The 24,110-nt window shown below is 41.6% G+C and overlaps 1 protein-coding gene across 1 annotated transcript in view; it reads left to right on the forward strand.

Annotated features, from left to right (window-relative positions):
* Positions 1 to 10,010, forward strand: part of LOC126334570 (BTB/POZ domain-containing adapter for CUL3-mediated RhoA degradation protein 3) — a 95,554-nt gene extending 85,544 nt beyond the window's left edge. The window contains exon 5 of the mRNA XM_049996957.1: positions 9,150 to 10,010. Within this exon, the coding sequence (XP_049852914.1) occupies positions 9,150 to 9,350 (201 nt within the window). The 3' untranslated portion in view covers positions 9,351 to 10,010. The remainder of the gene's footprint in view (positions 1 to 9,149) is intronic.
* The last annotated feature ends 14,100 nt before the right edge of the window (positions 10,011 to 24,110 follow it).

The raw sequence follows: 24,110 nt of genomic DNA on the forward strand, positions 1-24,110 counted from the left end.
TGATTTAGAACCCTGGATTTCCTTTTCATTTCTGGCACTCTCTACACCCTCTCACTAATAAATACATGGTCCAGATGTGGACCTGCCACCATATTTCCAAATTATTCAGAAGTATAGATCATGCAACAAATGTTGCCCAATGTAATTTCTGTTCCACCTTGTGTCTTTCCACATAGCACCCTTCCTTTCCAACAAGATAGTATGCCCAAAACCCAGTACAGTAGCCATTCCATTGTGCTAATGCCATCAAGTACCTGTATGGTGGTAATCTCCTGATCACACAAGAACCACATCTACATCTACATCCATACTCCGCAAGCCACCTGACAGTGTGTGGCGGAGGGTACCCTGAGTACCTCTATCGGTTCTCCCTTCTATTCCAGTCTCGTATTGTTTGTGGAAAGAAGGATTGTCGGTATGCTTCTGTGTGGGCTCTAATCTCTCTTATCCTCATGGTCTCTTTGTGAGATATACGTAGGAGGGACCAATATACTGCTAGACTCTTCGGTGAAGGTATGTTCTCGAAACTTTAACAAAAGCCCGTACCGAGCTACTGAACGTCTCTCCTGCAGAGTCTTCCACTGGAGTTTATCTATCATCTCCGTAATGCTTCCGCGATTAATAAATGATCCTGTAACGAAGTGCGCTGCTCTCCGTTGGATCTTCTCTATCTCTTCTATCAACCCTATCTGGTGCGGGTCCCACACTGCTGAGCAGTATTCAAGCAGTGGGCGAACAAGTGTACTGTAACCTACTTCCTTTGTTTTCGGATTGCATTTCCTTAGGATTCTTCCAATGAATCTGTCTGGCATCTGCTTTACTGACAATCAACTTAGTATGATCATTCCATTTTAAATCACTCCTAATGCGTACTCCCAGATAATTTATAGAATTAACTGCTTCCAGTTGCTGATCTGCTATTTTGTAGCTAAATGATATGGGATCTATCTTTCTATGTATTCACAGCACATTACACTTTTCTACATTGAGATTCAATTGCCACTCCGTGCACCATGCGTCAATTCGCTGCAGATCCTCCTGCATTTCAGTACAATTTTCCATTGTTACAACCTCTCGATACACCACAGCATCATCTGCAAAAAGCCTCAGTGAACTTCCAATGTCATCCACCAGGTCATTTATGTATATTGTGAATAGCAACGGTCCTACAACACTCCCCTGCGGCACACCTGAAATAAGTCTTACTTCGGAAGACTTCTCTCCATTGAGAATGACATGCTGCGTTCTGTTATCTAGGAACTCCTCAATCCAATCAAACAATTGGTCTGATAGTCGGTATGCTCTTACTTTGTTCATTAAACGACTGTGGGGAACTGTGTCAAACGCCTTTCGGATGTCGAGAAACACGGCATCTACCTGTGAACTCGTGTCTATGGCCCTCTGAGTCTCATGGACGAATAGCGCGAGCTGGGTTTCACACGACCGTCTTTTTTGAAACCCATGCTGATTCCTACAGAGTAGATTTCTAGTCTCCAGAAAAGATTATACTCGAACATAATACGTGTTCCAAAATTCTACAACTGTTCCACGTTAGAGATATAGGTCTATAGTTCTGCACATCTGTTCGACGTCCCTTCTTGAAAACGGGGATGACCTGTGCCCTTTTCCAGTCCTTTGGAACGCTTCGCTCTTCTAGAGACCTACGGTACACCGCTGCAAGAAGGGGGGCAAGTTCCTTCGCGTACTCTGTGTAAAATCGAACTGGTATCCCATCAGGACCAGTGGCCTTTCCTCTTTGGGAGTGATTTTAATTGTTTCTCTATCCCTCTGTCGTCTATTTCGATATCTGCCATTTTGTCAACTGTGTGACAATCTAGAGAAGGAAGTACAGTGCAGTCTTCCTCTGTGAAACAGCTTTGGAAGAAGACATTTAGTATTTCGGCCTTTAGTCTGTCATCCTCTGTTTCAGTACCATTTTGGTCACAGAGTGTCTGGACATTTTGTTTTGATCCACCTACCGCTTTGACATAGGACCAAAATTTCTTAGGATTTTCTGCCAAGTCAGTACATAGAACTTTACTTTTGGTTCCTGAGCTGATACCTCCTAGTATGTGCCAAGGAGTATGTGCCTATCATGAATGTGGTATGAGGACTCCGAGCAGTGGGTTACAGGCCAGGTAGCTGTTGCTGAACTTGAGGCATCCATGGGAGAGCCCCCAGTTGGAGTGGGTACCACTATGGCAGAGGAATTGCATATGAAATGGATGAAGCTTTCTCCCTGGCAATCACATGGCCCCAGCAGTCTCTTTCAAAGGAAATAACTCATTCAACACAGAGAGATACGAACCCAAAATGTTTCCTGCCCTGGCTACATCATTCTCCACATAGCCTTTATTCTTTGTAGAAACTGTAGAGGACAAGTTTGGGGAACTTGCAGCCATCTCCAAAATAAAGAGTGGGCCAGTTTTGATTAAAACAGCATCCCCTGCCAAGTCGTGGGCATTGCTTGCTTGTCAGAAGCTGGATAACATTCCAGTGATTGTCCCTCTGGATAATCGTGTAATGCAGTCTGATGATGAGCTACGCACCAGTTTGGAGCGACGGGGTGTACTCTTTGTTGTGTCGACAGGTGGAAAAGGATAATAAGGTTGGTACTGGAACCTACACCTTGGCCTTTAAGGGCAATTTATTGTCTGAAAAGGTCAAGGTGACTGTATAATGCTGTTACGTGAAACTGTGTCCTTCCCTCCTTCCTCTTGTACGTGGTGATTCAAGTGTTTGAAATTTGGGCGCACACTCACTCTTGTTGCGATGCCAAAACAGTCCGTAGGGATTGCGGATGACAGTTATATGCCAACATACCTTGTGATCTTCCCCCATCTGCGTCAACTGTGAAGAGCACCCTTCTCCCTACTCACCAGATTGCACTGTCTTTCAGAGAGACAAAAAGGAAAAAAAAATACAAGAATATGTGACTCTGGACAAGGTGACTTACCAAGAGGCCAATAAAAAGTATGACCATCTACATCCTGTGCACTTGACAATGTCATACTCTACAACTATGACATCATCAATCTCTCTGTCAATGGTACTTTTCTCCATCATGCATCCTACAGTGAGCCCTCAGGGGTGCTCAACCGTGCCTGCCCCCCTGATGGTTGGGAGCTCTGCTACTGCTACTGCTGCTTCTCCCACACTCACTTTGAGAGCACTGGCTTCCCACCCACTGAGGATACTGATCTCCATCCCTCAGGCGGAGGTGCATCATCCTCGTCTGGCTTCTCGAGGCAGGAAGGGATCTATAGGGACACTCCTACAAGGTATCTGCTGTCTGCAGCTGGATACCAGCCAGTGGTTGAAGGAGCCACAGGCTGCTGGTAGTAGGACTTAACAATGTTCTTCAGTTCCTCAAGCTTTTCGGAGAGGTCCTCCCAATTATGCAAACCCCCTAAACAAAAGACAGAAAGCAATCCTCCAAGATTAAGGAATTTACAGTAGCCCCCTGACCACTGTATCCCACATGTTCTGCTTCTGTGGTGGTGGCAGCTGCGGCGGCGGCAGTAGTAGTAGTAGTAGTAGTAGTAGTAGTAGTAGTAGTGATCTCGGTGACTCTCGAGGCTCCAGATCACAGCACACAACCTGTCTGAGTGGCAGCAGGTGACCCTGGGCATAAGTTGCCTCAATGGTCCCTTCATGCCCATACAGTATATTAACAGCATGATTCTCCAGTGGAATTGTAGCAGATTTTTTTTCCATGTGGCTGAGCTATGGTATCTCGTATGCTCCTCACCTGCTTTCTTCGTTGCCTTCAAGAAACTTGGTTTCCAGCAACGCTGACCCCTGCCTTTCATGGCAACTAGGGATATTTTAAGAATCATGCCAGTTGCAATAGGGTGTCAGCTGAAGTACTCACATTTGTTCTGAGCTCTATACATAGTGAATGTGTGCCTCTTCACACAACTTTCAAGCCTGTGGCTGTTGGGGTAAGGATATTTCAGGATTTTACTGTCTGTAATGTTTATCTCCCTACTGATGTTGTAGTGCCTCAGAACATATTGTCTGCATTGGTTTCTCTGCTTCCCCCACGTGCCTTAATTTGGCCAACTTGAATGCGCATAACTGTTTGTGGGATGGAACCACATTCACTGGCCATGGTAAAGATGTTGAAAACTACTGCCAGATCTCAACCCTTGTGTCTTGAATACTGGTGCCTCCACACACTTCATTGTGCCATGTGGTACTTTATCGGCCATTGCTCTTTCTATTTGCAGCCCTGTTTTCTTCCCCCCTTTTATCTACTGTGTGGTAGCGACTGCTTCCCAATCTTCCTGTCCCACCTAGATTGGCTCTCCACAATGCCAACTGGGATGCTTTGACCTCCACTGTCGTTCTGAGTTCCCCACTAAATGAGGCAGCCCAGAATGTGACTGCAGCCATTCTATCAGCAGCCAAATTGGTGGTCCCCTATTCTTCAGGACAGCCTAACCCCCCCCCCCCCCCCCCCTGGGTACACTGGTGGACCTCAGAAATCACCGAAGCAATTAAAGATAGTAGGCGGGCTCTCCATCACAAAAGCAGCATCCATCAGTTGAACATCTCATTCGCTTTAAATGGCTTGATGCACAGGTCTAACTCTCAACAAAACAACAGAATCAAGAATGCTGGGAATGGTATGTATCAACCATTGGACCACTCTGTGGATAAGAAGTACTCAGCAGGTGTACATGGTATTTGCTTAAACAGTGCTGTTTTTACTGATGTAGATGCCATAGCTGAACATTTTGCTCTGCATTATACTCGAGCCTTTGTGTCTAGGAACTATATTCCTGCTTTCTGTGTCCTTGAACAGTGGATTGAGTGATTGCACTTACCTTGCGCTACACACCACCTGGAGCCCTAAAATGCTACATTGAGTGAGAGAGATTTCTTCAGTGCCCAACCCTTTTGCCCTTATATGGCTCCATGACCAGAGCACATCCACAACCAAAAGCTCAAACACCTATCAGTGGATTGTCATCATCATCATCATCATCTCCTTACCATTATTAATAGCATCTGGAGTGATGCTGAGCTCACATCTGAATGGTGGAGAGCACCACTGTCCCAGTACTGATATTGGGTAAGCATCGCTCAGAGGTGGACAGCTATCACCCAGTTAGTCTCACCATTGTCCTGTGTAAGTTGCTCAGACACATGGTGAGCTGGTGGCTGTGTTGGCTCCTTGAGTCTCCGGCCTTCTGGATCTGTCCCAGGACAGTTCACACCAAGGCTGTTCATCTACTGATAATTTGGTTTTCCCAGAGTCTGCTGCCCATCCAGCTTTTGACCAACATACACACCTTATTGCTGTCTTCTTCAACCTACAGAAGGCTTGTGACATCACATGGCGACACCACATCCTGAATACCTTCCAGTTTTTGTCCAGATCATCTTGTTCCACCATATTTCCCATGTTGAAGTTCATGCTTCCCACAGTACCTCCCCCCCCCCCCCCCCCCCCCAGCCCCCCATATCAAAGAGAATGAGGCCCACAGGGCTCCATATTGTGTGTTTTTCTCTTTATTGTGGCCTTCAATGGTCTAGCAGCAGCTGTAGGGTCTTCAGTATCACCCTACTTGTATGCTGTTGATGTTTGCTTTTACTATTGCTCTTGTAGTGTGGCTTTTGTGAATGCCAATTGCTGGGAGTTATTCGAAAAGTGCAGTCATGGGCCCTCACTCACAGCTTTCAGTTTTCTGCTGCCAGGACTCGTGCGTGTCATGCACTTCGGTCACCATCATATTGTTCATCCACCACCAGCACTTTACCTCAACAACCACTTACTCAATGTGGTGTAGATTTACAACATTTTGGGACTGGTCTTCGATGCCCATCTGACATGGATTCCCCATCTTTGCCAACTTAATCAAAGGTGCTGGCTACACTTTAATACATTTCACTGCCTCAATTACCCCAGCTGGGGTGCAGAACACATTAACCTTTTTGCAGTTTTGCTAATACCTGACTATGTCCCGTCTAGATTATGGGAGTCTGGCATATGTTTTTTGCACCACCCCTTGGCATTGCGGTCACTGGACCTGATATACCACGTTGGAGTCCAACTTGCAACAGGAGCCTTTCGAACTCCCTTCACAAACAGCCTACTCATGGAGGCTTGTGACCCTCCACTACAGATCAGCAACTACTACTCAGTTATGCTATACATGTCTGTAGCTCCCCTAAGCATCCAAACTACCATGTCCTTTCCTAATAGGAAAACAGAGACCCAGAACTGGAGTCAGAATGCAGTTCAATTAAAAATGTACCTGCTCTGAACTCCAACTGTACGCTTACCAGTGCTGTTCCGCCACCTGTTCCTGGCTGTCCTAGAAGCATTTCCAGGTTTGGAAGTGGTATACACTGATGTCTAAATGGTCGATGGATGAATGCGTTTTACATACACACACATGTAAGGTGCAGTGAACTATGCTCCTTGCCAAATGGATGCAGTGTCTTCACAGCTGAATTGATGGCCATCATACAAGCCTTAGCATGCTCATTCTTGCACCAGCAAGATGCTTTTAATCTGCAGCGACTCCTGAGCAGCTTTCAGGCTTTAGACCGATGCTACCCTTGTCACCCATTAGTCATGACTATCAAGAATCTTCCTTCAGACCTTCATGAAGCTGGATGGTCAGTCTTTGTGTGGACACCTGGACATAATCAGACCTCTGGGAATGAACATGCTGACTGCTTGGCAAATTTGGCTACCAGTATGCTGATTTTGGAGATGGGGGTCCCAGAACTGGACTTTGATCAACTGTTGATTGTTTGAAACTCTGAAAGTTTCACCCTGGGCTCTCCAAGCAAACTGAGGGCAATTAACAAGACCATGACCACGTGGCAGTCTTCCATTCATGCTTCTTGCAGGTAATCCACTGCACTTTGTCGACTACACATTGGCATCGTACCGTTCATCCGGAATTCACGCTTTACCTTGTCGACAATCCACTTCCTGTAGTGGAGAGACACAAATTCCTAGGACTGGTTTTCAATGCTCGATTGATTTGGCTCCCTCATCTTCGTCAGATTAAGCTGAAGTGCTGGCAGTGCCTCAGTGCCCTCCGTTGCCTGAGCAACACCAATTGGGGTGCAGATCGCTCTACTCTGCTGCAGCTCTACAGATTCCTTGTCAAATCCTGAATTGACTATGGGAGTGTGGTTTATGGTTTGGCAGTGCCTTCAGCATTGCATTTACTCGACCCTATGCACCACTGTGGGGTTCGATTAGTGACAGGAACTTTTAGGACGAGTCCGGTGACCAGCGTACTGGAGGAGGCTGGTGTCCCTCCACTGCAGATCATACATGCACAACTGCTCACCAGTTATGCAGCACATATTCATAGTTCCCCTGAGCATCCAAATTACCATCTTCTTTTCCCACCCACGGCAGCCCATCACCGGCTCAGATCGGGGCTAACGATTGCGGTTCACGTGTGGTCCCTTCTCTCCGAACTGGAGTCCTTCCCTTTACCACCTCTACTTGTGGTCAGTTCACGTACGCCTCCATGGTGTATGCCTTGGCCACAGCTTTGTCTGGACCTTTTGCATGGCCCTAAGGACTCTGTTAACCCTGCTGTTTTCTGCTGTCACTTCCTCTCGATTCTTGACATGTTCCTGGGCTCTGAAGTGGTTTACACCGACGGCTCAATGGCTGATGGTCATGTAGGTTTTGCATATGTTCATGGAGGACATATTGAGCAGCACTCCTTGCCAGTTGGGTGCAGTGTTTTGATTGCAGAGCTAGCGGCCATATCTCGTGCTCTTAAGTACTTCTGCTCATGCCCTGGCGAGTCAGTTCTCCTGTGTACTGACTCATTGAGCAGCCTACAAGCTGTCAACCAGTGCTACCCTTGCCACACTCTGGTAGCGTCCATTCAAAAGTCGATCTATGTTTGTGTGAACCCCAAGACACGTCGGAATCCGTGGCAACGAACTTGGCAACAGGCTGGCCAAACAGGTGATGTGGAAACTGCTTCTGGAGATAGGCATCTCCGAAGCTGACCTGCATTCTGTCTTACACCACTGGGTTTTCTGGCTTTAGGAGACGGAATGGCATAACAGCATGCACAACAAACTGTATGTCATTAAGGAGACTATGAATGTGTCGCCGTCTTCCATGCAGGCTTCTCGCAGGAAATCAGTTGTCCTCTGCTGGCTCCACATTGGCCACACGTAGCTAACGCATGGTTACCTACTCCGTCGCAAGGATCCACCTGTGTCGCTATGACAGTCGTGCACCTCTTGCTGGACTGCCCACTTTTAGCTGCTCTGCAGCACACATTTAACTTTCCCAGCACCCTGCCTTCGGTGTTGGGTGACAATGCCTCCACAGCAGCTTTAGTTTCAAGTTTTATCTGTGAGTGTGGGTTTTATACTTCTTTGTAGGTTTTAGCGCGTGTCCTTTGTTCCTCTGTGTCTGTGTCTTCCACCCTAGTGCTTTTAGGGTGGAGGCTCTAATGTGTTGCAGAGTGGCTGGCTTTCCCTTTTTATTCTCATGGTTGGCCAGCCACTGTAATCTGCTTTCATGTTTTACTCTTCTGTTTCTAGCACCTCTGTCTTGTTTTCTTGTCCTGTTTTGTTCCTTTTAGTGTTCGTTGCCTTCCCTTCATTGTTGTGGCTTTTCCTTTCTTTCCATTTTGTGTTATATGTTTCATTGGTTTCATTCTCACACTTGTTGCATTGTTTTATTAGGAACAAGGGACCGATGACATTGTAGTTTGGTCCCTTATCCCGCCTTCCTACCAGTCAGTCAGTCTGTGTGCATGTAACACAGCATAAAATGTATCCTTATGATTGTACTTGACTGTGCTGGACACGGCTTGGCTTCTGCTCCACATGAAATGAAATCCAATGACTCTCAAGCAAACTTGGAAGAATACATGGTGTAATGTTCACATCAGATGTATGCTTATGATGAAAACAGTATAGACTATATTTCTCAACATACATACTTTACTTAAAATATCCATATAGTATTACTGTATCTTCTCTATATTATACCGAGTAACAACATTGCATGATAGTACACTGACTGTGAAATCTAAGTGAGTGAGTGCTTGTCTCTCTTTATTTCTATCTTTGGTTAATATGTGCTTTATCGTATGCAACATTTAAATTAATGGATGTTTCTGTCTTGTGCATTACAGGTTGAATTCCCAGAAGCACGAATATACGAGGAAACTTTGAACATTTTATTGTATGAGAACCGCACAGGACCTGATCAAGAGCTAATGCAGGCTACATCCACAAGAGGAGCAGTTGCAGGAATGTCGTCCTACACAAGTGATGAAGAAGAAGAAAGGTCGGGTCTAGCAAGACTTCGCTCTAATAAGCAGAATATCATCTAGCGGTAGCTACCAGCTTGTCACCACAAGAAGGGTCGCAGGCTGCATTAACCCATGAAACTGTCATACACGAGCTTGAGAAAATGCTTGATTATGCAGATAATGCAATGTGTCTAATATTTCAGTAACTTATTACTAATTTCATTGTTGCTGAAATAGCTGAAATGTCATTACAGGTATTATGTATGTGTCTGGTGTCTAAAAATTATCATATGGACGATGAGCTGACTATTGAAGTTTACAAATCAAGATACTATTTAAACTGTAATCCTTTATTCACATCCTTAGGTATATTTAAGAGACTGTAATTAGTTGCTCATATCTATACTACCCTGTGACTGTGTGGAACATTACCTGTGAATGGTCTTCCAATTATAGTATGACTTTGTACCCCTGACTGATAAGTATTCTCCTGTACCCCGTTTTAAGGGTCCTTGACCATATTGATTTGCTCATGGAACCAGAATTGAATGCATTTATTCTGTTGTTGATGATGTGCACATAGGAAGATGTTTGTAATTTTAATATACATTACTTATAACCAAATTGTTGTGAAGCAGTCAGCTGTTTGAAATTGCTTTGTGTTTGTATGCTGTAAGTGTCAGTTTTGTGCCTAAACTTTGTTACTCATGGCTGCATTAAAACAATTATTATTAAGTGTTATCAGTTGTATGTTTTCATATATAACTTCCACATGGGAAAATATATTAAAAACAAAGATTCCAAGACTTACCAAGCAGGAAAGCGCCGGTAGATAGGCACAATGAATAACACACACACACACACACACACACACACACACACACACACACACACACACACACACACACAATCAATTAATTTCGAGCTTTCGCAACCGGCGGCTGCTTCGTCAGAAAAGAGGGAAGGAAAAGGAAAGATTTAAGGGAGAGGGTAAGGAGTAATTCCAACACACACACACACACACACATATATATATATATATATATATATATATATATATACACAGACACAAGCAGACATATTTAAAGGCAAAGAGTATGGGCAGAGATGTAAGTCAAGGCGGAAGTGTGGAGGCAAAGATGATGTTGAATGACAGGTGAGGTATGAGTGGCGGCAACTTGAAATTAGTGGAGATTGAGGCCTGGTGGATAACGAGAAGAGAGGATATATTGAAGGGCAAGTTCCCATCTCTGGAGTTCGGATAGGATCCAGATAACTCGGACGGTGTAACACTGTGCCAAGATGTGCTGGCCGTGCACCAAGGCATGTTTAGCCACAGGGTGATCCTCATTACCAACAAACACTGTCTGCCTGTGTCCATTCATGCGAATGGACAGTTTGTTGCTGGTCATTCCCACATAGAAAGCGTCACAGTGTAGGCAGGTCAGTTGGTAAATCACGTGGGTGCTTTCACACGTGGCTCTGCCTTTGATCGTGTACACCTTCCGGGTTGCAGGACTGGAGTAGGTGGTGGTGGGAGGGTACGTAGGACAGCTTTTACACCGGGGGCGGTTGCAAGGGTAGGGAAGGTGGTTTGGGGATTTCATAGGGATGAATCAAGAGGTTACGAAGGTTAGGTGGACGGCGGAAAGACACTCTTGGTGGAGTGGGGAGGATTTCATGAAGGATGGATCTCATTTCGGGGCAGGATTTTAGGAAGTCGTATACCTGCTGGAGAGCCACATTCAGAGTCTGATCCAGTCCCGGGAAGTATCCTGTCACAAGTGGGGCACTTTTGGGGTTCTTCTGTGAGAGGTTCTGGGTTTGAGGGGATGAGAAAGTGGCTCTGGTTATCTGCTTCTGTACCAGGTCGGGAGGGTAGTTGCGGGATGCGAAAGCTGTTTTCAGGTTGTTGGTGTAATGGTCCAGGGATTCAGGACTGGAGCAGATTCGTTTGCCACGAAGGCCTAGGCTGTAGGGAAGGGACCGTTTGATATGGAATGGGTGGCAGCTGTCATAATGGAGGTACTGTTGCTTGTTGGTGGGTTTGATGTGGACGGATGTGTGAAGCTGGCCATTGGACAGATGGAGGTCAACGTCAAGGAAAGTGGCATGGGATTTGGAGTAGGACCAGGTGAATCTGATGGAACCAACGGAGTTGAGGTTGGAGAAGAAATTCTGGAGTTGTTCTTCACTGCGAGTCCAGATCATGAAGATGTCATCAATAAATCTGTACCAAACTTTGGGTTGGCAGGCTTGGGTAACCAAGAAGGCTTCCTCTAAGCGACCCATAAATAGGTTGGCATATGAGATACTTCTTTCTGGGCACTGCTTTTTAATTAATTTTGCAAAGTGTTGTGTGTGTTAAGCATAGAATGTCATTCTCCCACTGCATCTTTTGTATTTCCATTATGCTTTGACATACTCTTTCTTGACAAAACGGGAGTGTAAAAATGTGATCATTGCCAGGGGCTATTAAAATTCGTTGTTAGTCAATATTTTCTGATTGTACATGACCTGGTACTGATTGTGAAAAGCTAGAGTGTAATCATGAACCCACCATTAATTTCTGTAGGACTCCATCTTTTCACAAGAATATGTGATAATGGTTTTCTCACAAATTGAAGATCATATGCAATGTTGAAGTAGGGAATGCACAGGGTTGTTAATTTTCAGTTTTACAGCAGCCCATACCGTATGCAGATTTCGTTAGCGGGTGTACAGATGTGGTAGAATCAATGATCAGTGAAAATTTAATAAAATAGGATGACAATGCTCAGTTTGGCTGAATGTTCCTGGATACTGTCTTAAAATCACATTGTGACATTGTTTAGCCTGACAAAAGCTAAGTATGCACTGCTGTGCTGTTAGGTTTTGGGCTGAAACTTCTGCAAATGGAAAGCTGGTATTAGCCTTCTGCAGTCCAAAATTAACTATTGCGTACACGATTTGGTCAGACTATGGAAGTAGTGGATTAGGTTCACTCGTAAAGTTTGTCACACCACTTGTTACTAGAAGGGTAAGTAATGGTACATTCATGTACTGAATTTGGGTGGTGGTGAGAGCATTCTCTGTAATTGTAGATTGAAGTTCTTTGAAGTTTGCTTTAAATACCAAGTTATTTGAGTAGTATGGCTTGTAGATACATAGCACTTGCAGTCTTGTCTTTAATTCTGCTGAACTGTTCTTGAAGTTTCTTGTAGGAACCTGCCAAAGATAGGAATTCAATTAGGGAGTGCCACACAAAATGTGTGGATTAAACAACAGTATCAGAAAATATTGTTGGTGGAAAAAGATTACTGTAAACAGTTCAACTTGGGTAAACCAGCAGCAGCTACAGTAATATAATACATACTGTGCAGTGAAATTGAGCAATAAACTTTTTTAAAATTCACAGGTGTGTAGTAAGTATTCTGATGTGTGTGTGTGTGTGTGTGTGTGTGTGTGTGTGTGTGTGTGTGTGTGTGTGTGTGTGTGTGTGTGTGGTGGGGCAGAGATGATATAGAACCATAAACGTGATATTTTCAGGTTGTCTAGTCCATGCATAACTTAACACACTGCCTGCCACATTCTTAGTGACATATATTCCACCCTCAGGCGCACAGCTCTGCAGCAGCCACATGGCACTCATTGTCTTAAGTGTAGTTTACACAAAAATAACAATAATTTGATTCCTTTCAAACTTTATCAATCTCACAATGTTATTTTCTACATCATTACAATTCTTTATTTTCATCATATTTAATGAACTTAGTAAGTAACTTTTGCAAAAACATTTGCTGTGATGAAATTATTGACAACCTTGTTTTATTAGAGCCAGATGAGCAAATGAAAATAGAATTTCTGGTTTATGAAACTCTTAGGTAGTTACGTGTAGGCATGTCTCAGGTTTACACAAGTCGGAAAAGCTGTCGGATACTTGAATGTGTCATAGCAAAGGACTCTCCCTCTTAAAAGTGAGCCGAATACTACCAGTAATTACAAAATCTAAATCTTTTGAAGAAAGGTCATAAAGTATGTGCAAAATCATTAATGAAATGCTTCAAAATGTTATGCTCTTCTTATAACTGAGAAAGAAATGGAATCTGAGAAACTCATTGTTTCCATTATGAAACTCTTAGCACAAATAATGAATAACTTGAATTCAGAGACTGTCATAGATTTTGCAAAGACAATGTGTGGAGAGAATATTCAAGGCCCCAAAAGCATTGAAAGTCATGCAGAGTGTCAGTACTAATAAGCCAATATTCAGTAATGGAGAAATCTAGGATGGAGGATAATGCATGCGAGAGGGTACATAACTCAGCAAACAGGAGACACACCATGCAGTGGTAAAATATAACAAATGTGCCATTCTCTTTGGTAATGCATTCCTGCTCATCATTTCATGTAGTTATCCTCATACACAAGCACACTATGAAAATTCATGTCAGTTGAAAGCTGTCACTTGAAATACATACAAAACAGTGAGGCAGAGGATCAGTGCATCTCCAATGGAATTTAATATCTATACTGATGGTCTACTGAACAAGACATTCCTTAACACACAGGCACCACACACCAATGTGACATGTTGACTGGCCAGACCAGGTGAGAGTCTCTGCAGTGGCCTTGGAGCAGTTAAAATGTTTATCATGTTTTGTAGATATGAGGACTGTACAGAATGTAAGGAACGATTGGTCGTGAAATGGAAACCACAGTGAACATGCGATGAAGTTTTGCACATGTGTGTTGGCAGTCTATCTAGTACACCCGTTGATCGTGTTATGTCATTCTTTTTAGTTATGAGCACACAAGGTAGCTAGAATAGTTTCTCCTGCCAAGTATGAGGGCCTGGTGAGAAATTTCACCTGAAGCTATGCAGACAACATAACTGTCATGCACTTTCAAGACAATTCTCAAGCGACATTATGCAGGGAAATTATGCTCCTGCATAGTTTTCAATTGGAAATGTTTGATTACCCAAAATACAGTCTGTAATTGTCTGAGTTTCATCTCTGCTCACGTGAACCTCTGGCTATGAAGACAACATTTTCGCACAGACAAGGCGCTGTAGGCCAGCGTAGAGAATTGGGGGGAAGCACTGGTGGCTGCCTTCTATGATGAGGGTATTGGAAAGTTGGTACAATGCTACAACAAACGTCTAAGGTGGATCGGCGTCTATGGAGATAAGTAACTGGAAGTTTTAGCTAACTGTTGCAAATAAAACAGTTGATTTTCACTGTGGTTTCCATTTCACAACGCATCATTCATTACTTTCTGAATAGCCCTTGTACGTTCAAGATGATCATCATTCAAGGCTGTGGAACAAGTGAAGACACACATTAACCAAAGACAAAGAACTCTTAGAAATTTAATCCTTATACTCTATTAACAGGAAATTGTCATACTACTTCGTGCTTGTAATGTTCAGTGTAGATAAATTTACTGTAAATTGAAAACTGCCACATTGAAAAAAGCTACTGCCTAATGAGTTTCATTGTAAAGCTACCATTTATCTGCTGTTGGTACTTGATATTTATTATAATGGTATTTTGTAAAGAATGAGGGTTAATTAGCAGTACATTTTTACTTATATAGCTTTACAATGAACACTTAATTGCTATGTAGCTGACAGAATTTCAGTCCCTGCATCTAGATATTCAGATAATTTGTAGAAAGACACTAATGCTATTTTTTAATTGGTAGTGATTAACAATTTCTTGCTTTGTTATGTGGGAGTTAGTTGGCTATCTTACAACTCGAGTGCAATGTAAACACCATTCTGAACCCTGAAGAAGGAAACAAAAGTCTACAAGAAAATTGTGTACATCAGAGTTTACTCAAAACTGATTTATCAGCAACAAAAACTATTGAGGAAGAAATGTATTGAGTACTGGTTACAAGAACTTAAAAAGACTTCTGGAGGAATTGCAGTTACTTGCACAATATTGTTACTGTTTGATTCTGCTAAAGTTTATTTCTTTCACATATTTTTTACTTACCATTGTCTTGTGGAATTATCTTCTCAAATGGTGTTCCTAAAGTAAACAGTTGTCTGTGGGTCAACACTAGGGGTCTTTAATAGCACAACATGCTGAAAGGAGCTTGTTGATTAGTTTCTCCACACGTTGACTCCATTTTGACTTCTAATCCAGCTGGAGCCCAAGAAATTTTGCAGTGTGTTTCTTTCAGTATATGATAAATTAATATCTACTTGTGATGCGAAAAGGTCATACGTGCGTGCTGAAAGTGCGTAATATGGGTCTTTGTGAGAATAAGACACAAACTTAACTTTGTTGACAGCTGAACAGACCTACAAGTAGTATGGCTGTGTGTGTTGAATTTGGACCCAATGCTGCACACTATATGTTGTTCTTGCCACACTGAAGAATGGTGACTGAGCTAGACCACAGGAGCCAATGGTGGGCAGTTGGCAAGTTGTGATTTTTTAGAGACCATGGCATTATAACAAACTGACTTGATGCATGCATTACAGAATTCTGGAATGTGGTACAAAAGACAGCAAAATGAAAGACTAGACAATTCCAATATAAATTTTTTTAATTTATTCCACATGTTTATAAATAAATGCATACTTTTATTACATAATATGCCTGCACTAACTTTACAGCCATTAATTTCATATCAAAATTATTCATAATCTGGGAGAAAGGTTTCATTTTCTGGGATGAAAGTGCAGAATTCTATATGAATTTTTAATGAGAAATTAAGGTCTGAAATCAGATTAAGTTCATTATAAAAAAGCCATTAGATGCAGGGAAACAAATTTATAAATAATAGTTTCTAATAAAGCAAGATTTAGGGATTACTGTACAGTGTCATACTGGGTCAACTTAAATATGCAATTCCAACTCAATTTTCGAAAAGTTTGTTACAATTTTTTTTTGTAATGTATGCTATACAGGGAAGTATTTCTGAAAACATACTTTCCAAATTTGTCAGTATAATAAAACATTTCTAGTGAGATACAGTGTGAGAACATAACATTACAAAAAAACTGGTCATCCTATAGATTTCACTTTACAAAATCTCATATTTAAGAAGTGGTATCTTTAAAAGTTGTAATTAGTTTTAATTTGATTTATACAGTTTATAACAAATGCCACATTTATTCACCAAAATTTCATGATATATGGAAAATTTTAATTTATTAGTAATTCATTATTTATTCATCACACAAATAGTTTTCAAAATATGTAATTATCTTCACCAGAAACACTTTATGTTAAATTTTAATACTGCAACTTTTAAACCTTGCGATGTACATTTTGAAATTTCTAAATTTTATTTCAAGATTTTATAAAATACTTCTTGTTACTATGAAAAGACAGTTTTGCTTAAATTTTCTGTTATAAAAACCAGGAGTCATTTATTTTGATAAAGTTAGTTCTAGAAAATTCTATGTAAATAGAATAGAATGCACACCAAATCAGTCTGGAGACAGTAGTTGGCTGAGTTACTGCACATAATGAGTCATTATGAGAAAATACTGATCTTGTTTGCTTTGTGAATCGCTTTATTGGTGTAGCAACAGTTTGTTGTGTTTTATTATAAGTAACAGTTTGGTTGTGAAAATGAATAAAGAAGAAGTATTGAGAAATAGTGGCCTTACTGATGAGCAAGAATCTGAGGACCAATTCATCCAAAATTAGACACCATTTAACGATTCACAAAGGAAACAAGATCAGTATTTACATTTTTTTCTACAAGTTCCATAATCAAAATTTGAATATGTCTTTCTCATGCAGTTTCAATATACTAAAATAACAAAAGAACATTAGCTAAAAAGTGCTAAATATATATTGACTTCTGAATATGTGACAGCTGTTTTTTTAGTATTTGGATGTTATTACTGTAATCTCAATTTTGTACCACTGTGAGCACAGATTTAATGAAATCTAACCTTACAGTCACATTTGCATGCATATTCCGCAAGCCGCTGTGTGGGACATGGTTGAGGTACCCTGTACCACTACTAGTCATTTCCTTTTTGTTCCACTTGAAAACAAAGTGAGGGAAACATGCCTGTCTACATGCCTCTGAAGGAGCCCCAATTTCTCTTACCTTCATGGTCCTTTCATGAAATGTACATTGGCTGCAGTAGAATGGTTCTGAAGTTGGCTTCAGATTTTCTCAAAAGTGTTCCTCAGAAAAAAATTGTGTATTGTTCAAACCTGCCAGCAACAAATGTAGCACACTGTCTCTAAATTGTTTTGATATTTCCTTTGATCTGACCTGGCATGGATCCCAAACATTTGAATCTCAAACATTTGAACCCTACTCAAGAATGGATCACTTTAGTGTCCTATCTGTGATCTCCTTCACAGATGAACCACACTTTCCTAAAATTATCATTTGCAGGAAGTGAATTTAATTTTTTTTTTTGGAAGATGAGAACTAACATGTACGTTAGTAAGGAGGAAGGGAGTAAATATGAATGTCTTCATACAGTATCAGTTAAAGATTATACTGACATATGTTTCATTTACCTGGAAAATGCCTCTTTGGCACCACTGTCAATATACTCCCAGCAATGTTGATTAAATTTGTGAGGAATTCCCATTTGAAAGAAATAGAGCTTCACTTCACAAACAAGGCTTACAGACATTATTTTGAAATAGTAACTGAAGATCAGAATGAAGAGTGGGCACCACATTTATGTTGCACAACTTCTTGGAAATTAATTAAATTGTGGAAATGAGAAGAAAACATTGTGTCATCTCACGTAGCTATGGTAGGGAGCGAACAAAAAGACAATCTGAGATTGTTATTTTTGTGTGGTGAATATTCAGGGATTTGCAAAAAAGAAACAATTATTTATACTTCCACATGAAGACCAGTACCACACACTGAAAATCTTCCAGTTTCTTCAATGCAAACAGATGATCTTTGTAGTTACAGTGAACTGCATCACAACTAAGAAATGATAATCACATTAATGTGACTACTGCCAATGTTAAACATTGATGTGCAATAACCAACCACAGATGGTAGGTGGCAGCACTAGCAGTTGAAGATATATAAAGTGTGTCAATGGGGACACAGAAAACATTGCAGTCGTCATTGTAAAGCAGAAATGCATGGATTTGTCTGATGTGCAAAAGGGCATGATCATTGGCTTTAGAGCTAAGGACAGAAGCATTTAGAAAATGGTGAAGTTTGTAAACTGTTCACATGCTGCTATGGCTGAGGTATACCATACATAACAAAATGGCACTGTCCAAAACTAGCCATGGAGACTTATTTATTGGCAAAAGGTTGAAATTTGCTTGCCAATGCCGCAACCCGGCACCCTCTTAAGTGACAAGTGACCTTTGACAGATGGTCATTGATGTGTACAGTGTAAAACACCTAAATGCTGACAGCCTGCAACAATCGTCAGAAGGGTCCAGGCCAGCAGGCATTCCTTGAGTGATATCATTCCAGGAAGCACAACGGATCAACAGAAGTATGCATCTATCCTAGAGAATCAAGTCCACCCCTTCATGCAGTTTGTTTTCCCTCAGCATGATGGTATCTACCAACAGGACATTGCTTGCAGTGCATATGCATGGTCTAAGAGTGTCAGGGCGAGTTTACTGTACTCCCCTGACAACCGAACTCCCCCAGATTTGAAGCCAATTGAGAATCTGTGGGACCACCTCAATCGGGCTGTTCTTACAACCATGAAACCTAGCTCTGATGGTCACAGCACTGCAGTCAGTTGTTGGTACCTTTCAAAACCTCCCTGCCTCACTCCGCATGCCTCACAGCTGACCACACTGCAAAACATGTATTTGAGCTTTTGACAGTCACATTAGTGGGGCTGGACAGTGTATGATCCTCTGTACCAGACAACATGTACTGGTTCTATGCCACATTTATTAACATGGGCAGACATAGGATTAAGTAAACAAAAGGCAGAACTACTTTGTTCTACGTTACAAGAACATTATCTTACCCACCAATTTAGCAACATCAGCAAATTTAGACAAAGAACATATTTTTATTTCGTACTTTGCAAGTGAGGGGGTCCTGATGTTTTTCAATGATGTTGCAGGTTTAATGAAAGCACTTTACTTCACTGCAGATGCAATGAGATTAAGTCTCAAGGGTGTTTTGCTCGACACTGGAAATAGAATTACCTCCGTCCCACTTGCACATGCCAGTCTGGCTAAAAAAACTTGTGAAATTTTATAAAATGTCCCTAAACAGTGTGAGCACAAGAAAATAGGGTTGTGCTACACAAAATTGATTGTTTTCCATGCAGGTGGGATAGTTGAAATAGAAAATCCAACTACATAAAAAGAAATGGCCCAAACTAAACTGGCAATGTTCAATGGTAAAGTCTAGTAGCTAGCAAAGTTATCTTCCTTCCACATGTGCACATTAAACTCAGTTTAATTAAACAGTTTATAAAGGCAATGGATGAAAGTAGCAGAGGGTTTGCTTATCTTTCTGAAAAATTTCCTTGTCTTTCAGGAACAAAAATACAAGAAGATATTTGTGGGCCCTCAGGTCAAACCACAAGGAAGTAGTTAAATGATTAGTGCTTATCAAGATCAATCATCTTTGAAAGTGCACTTCTTGGACCCTCACACTAACTACTTCCCGAAGAGTTGCAGTAATTTATCAGACCAGCATGGAGAAAGATCCCTTAAAAACATTTCTACAATGGAAAAACAGTACAAAGTGAAGTGGATGCCGACAGTGTTGTCCAACTATTGCTGGAGTATCATTCAAGACTAGACAGACACTCCATACAATAGGAAAAAAAAAGTCAGGCATGTAATTTTTTGTTGCCCCATTTGTATTATTTCCTATTTCTGTATTCCTTTAAAATATGTACTTAAAAGTGAATTCTTTTATGAATACAGCCTCAGACATCACCTTCCTATGCTTCCCTAATAATAGAGTTAGGTTACTTAACTGTAACACCTCTTATTTCTTCAGCTCTAAAAAATAAGTTTACGTAATATAAACGATAAAAATTGGCAATCCGGTTAAACTTTTCGTGATTGATTTTCATTGGCCCTTGAAATTTCTATAAGAATCATAAGTTCTCTCTCGAGAAACAGAAAAAAGTTAACTTTTTAATTTTTGGTAGAACAGTGTATTTAGCAGTGTACAACTGGAGTTAGTCAAAATTTCCTATTCAAAAAGCTTCCATAGTATTTTGTATTGTTCAAGAGATACACAAAAGTAAATGGATAAATAATATTCACTAGATTACAGTTCCTTGTCAAGACAGTGAAATACACTGTAATCTTTTCATTTATTTAATATGATATAACTATTTTGTTGTGTGCTAAGAGAGTAAATAATATTGATAGTTTACCATCAGAAATACTGTTCATGTTTACTGCAGACGAGTTGAGACACACACACGTACATCATTGAAGAAATCAGGATCAGTAGGTGGGGGTGGGAAGGAGAGTGGAAAGATAAGGCAGCAGAGATCTATTTTTGTACAAGGTTGGGAGGGCAATTACACTCTGTGGAGGCCTCAGTGAGGCCCTCAATATATTTCGAGAGGAACTGCTGGTCACAAGACATGTGAGAGCCACAGGTGGCTAGGCAGTATGGAAGTGACGGCCTAGGCTGTAGGGAAGGGACCGTTTGATATGGAATGGGTGGCAGCTGTCATAATGGAGGTACTGTTGCTTGTTGTTGGGTTTGATGTGGACGGATGTGTGAAGCTGGCCATTGGACAGATGGAGGTCAATGTCTAGGAAAGTGGCATGGGATTTGGAGTAGGACCAGGTGAATCTGATGGAACCAAAGGAGTTGAGGTTGGAGAGGAAATTCTGGAGTTGTTCTTCACTGTGAGTCCAGATCATGAAGATGTCATCAATAAATCTGTACCAAACTTTGGGTTGGCAGGCTTGGGTAACCAAGAAGGCTTCCTCTAAGCGACCCATAAATAGGTTGGCATACGAGGGGGCCAGTAGATAGGCACAATGAATAAAACACAAACACACACACACACACACAGAATTTGAGCTTTCGCAACCGGCGGCTGCTTCGTCAGGAAAGAGGGAAGGAAAAGGAAAGATGAAAGGATGTGGGTTTTAAGGGAGAGGGTAAGGAGTCATTCCAATACTGGGAGCGGAAAGACTTACCTAACCCGAAGTCCTGCTTGCCCCTCTCTGCAAGGCCAGACCCTGGCTAGTATTGGCAGCAGTTTGCTGCAAACGTTGTACCACTGTCTAACGGAAATCTCCAAGTGTTGTTTGAAGGTACACCTATTTCAGCACTGCTGCTATTGGTAAATGACCATGGTCACCAGATATCCTCTGTATGACTTCCCACATCTTTGTAGAATAAGCAGAATGGTTGCCGTAGTCCAGGAAAGCTCGTTATGTTGTTTTTGTGCATTTCTTAATTACCTGTCAAACCATGGCTCTTTCAGCCCAAAAGGTTGTGAGGTTGTCTACTGTGTGGCATTCAGACCATTGAAGAGCTGCATGCACATCTCAGATTGCTGGATGGCACTCATCAGTCCACGAAAGTACAGGTTGCCTCCTAAGATTCCTCCTCCCCATCCCCTCCCCCTTCCTGTTCAACCCTTCTGCCTGAAGGAGGAGCCACTGGCTCCTAAAGCTGGCCAATTACAACAATCTGATGTGTGTATTCTGCCACCACTTAGGGAGTAAATTTTTTTATCTGTTTAATTTATTTTGTGAGAAGAATTTAACAGAGCACTGAAAGACCAATGCAGAAATAAGTCTGGAGTTGACAGAATTCCCTCAGGATCATTAAAATATTTGTGAGAAATCACAATGACAGAACTGTTCCGCCAGTTATGCAGTATGTATGAGGTAAATGAAAAACCCTCAGGCTTCATCGAGACTGAAACAGTCCCAAGGCCAAAGAAGGTAGAGGCTGGCAAAAAAAAAAAAATGAACATTACTAAACCTTCAGATAATTAAGTCATAGTTGCTAAATACTAACATGGATTCTGCACACACGAACACACACAAAGAACTGGTAGAAGCCAACCTTGGAACATTTTTCCGGAACACAATCTGATTTTCACCAAGATTTAAGGCAATGGTGACCATATGGCTTGTCCAAGATGCTAGATTGAGTAAATAACTGAAATTTGTAGAATAGAAAAGCTTTCAACAATTTTGACAATGACCAGCTCTTTGGAATTCTGAAATTAACAGAAATAAAGTACAGGGAATGAAAGCATAACTTTTACAGGAATGAGATGTCTCTTATAATAGTCTAACGTGAAAGAGAGGCAGTTATCAATTACATTTGAATTGTCACACAACAAAGGACTCCGAATAGCAATTAAATTGAGTGGATAGTGTCTAAGGTCATAAGATGAACAACAAGAGTCAAACAGGGGTAACAGCATGTTGTCAAATCAAGTAAAAGTGAGGGAATTGGAAGAGGATATGAGAGACTAAAAGTGGAAGATTTTTGCTATGTGGGCAGGAAAGTAACTGATAATCAAAGAAGTATGGAGTAAATAATACTTCTTCAGTACTAATAACTTTTTTCCTCAACTTATTTAAAATTTAAATTCTCTCAGTTGAGTGGGTGCAGTTTTTTTGGAGTTCCAGTACGCATGTCATGTGGAGAAATGAGAACACATCACAGTAAATAGCTTCAAGCAGTATTAGACTTTTTAGTTTATTTGGAAGTGTTTTAACACCATTGTTAACACATGCTTGGTACATGTACCTTTACGTATGATTTTATGTTTTGTTCATCACTAAGAATGGTAGACTTTAGGTATTCTATAATGATCCTATGGTTGGTTGGATTAAAAAGTGTGTGTGTGGGGGGGGGGGGGGGGGGAGGAGAGGAAAGGACCAAACTATGAGGTCATCAGTCCCTTGTTCCAAATAAAACAATGCCACAAGTGTGAGAATAAAACAAACAAGACGGACAAGACAAAATGGAATGAAAGGAAAAATCACACGAATGATGAAGGGCAACAAATGTGTAAATAGACAAAAGGTGGACAAGAAAAACCACAGAAATGCAAGAAACAGGATGAAGCGAGTAAAACAAATTAGCTGGCTGACCATGAGAATAAAAAGGAGAAGTCAGCCACTCTGCAACACATTAAAACCTCCACACTAAAAGCACTGAAACTTAGATCAAATGAAAACCCATCCTCTCGAATAAAATTTAAAACTAAATCAGCCAATGAGGTGTTGTCAGATAAAATTAGTAGCAATGAGTCTGGTGACACAAGATTCCGTCGCTGGGGAGTCAAAGTGGGACAGTGTACCAGAAGATGGGCCACTGTCAACCAGGCACACCACACCAACACTGAGGTGGGTATTTATGGTGCATGTGTTGCCCAAGCATGGCCAATGCAGAGCAGGCAGAGGACAACTGATTCCCTGCGAGGGGGCCGCATGGAAGATTTGCGCACATTCGTAGTCTCCTTAATGAAACTCAGTTTGCTGTGCTTACTGTTATTCCACTCCATCTCCCAAAGGCGGAAAACCATATGACCTAAGTCAGAATGCAGGTCAGGTCCAGTGACGCCCATCTCCAGAAGCTGTTTCTGTGTAGCCTGTAGACCAGTTTTTTGCCTCTAGACAAGTTTGTTGCCTGGGATTCTGACGTGACCTGGGGTCCAGACAAACACCATTGAATGATTGGTCTGTTCCAGGGCATACATGGACTCCCTGATGGTTGCTACCAAAGGATGACTAGGGTAGCAGTGCTCAATAGCTTGTAGGCTGCTCAAGGTGTCAGTGTGCAGGAGAAATAACTTGCCTGGGCATGAGCAGATGTGCTCAAGATAAAATATCGCCACCAGCTCTGCAGTGAAAACACTGCAGCCATTGGGCAAGGAGTGCTGTTCTATATGTCCTCTATGAACAT

The sequence above is a fragment of the Schistocerca gregaria genome, chromosome 1 (assembly GCF_023897955.1).
Source record: "Schistocerca gregaria isolate iqSchGreg1 chromosome 1, iqSchGreg1.2, whole genome shotgun sequence".
NCBI lineage: Eukaryota > Metazoa > Arthropoda > Insecta > Orthoptera > Acrididae > Schistocerca > Schistocerca gregaria.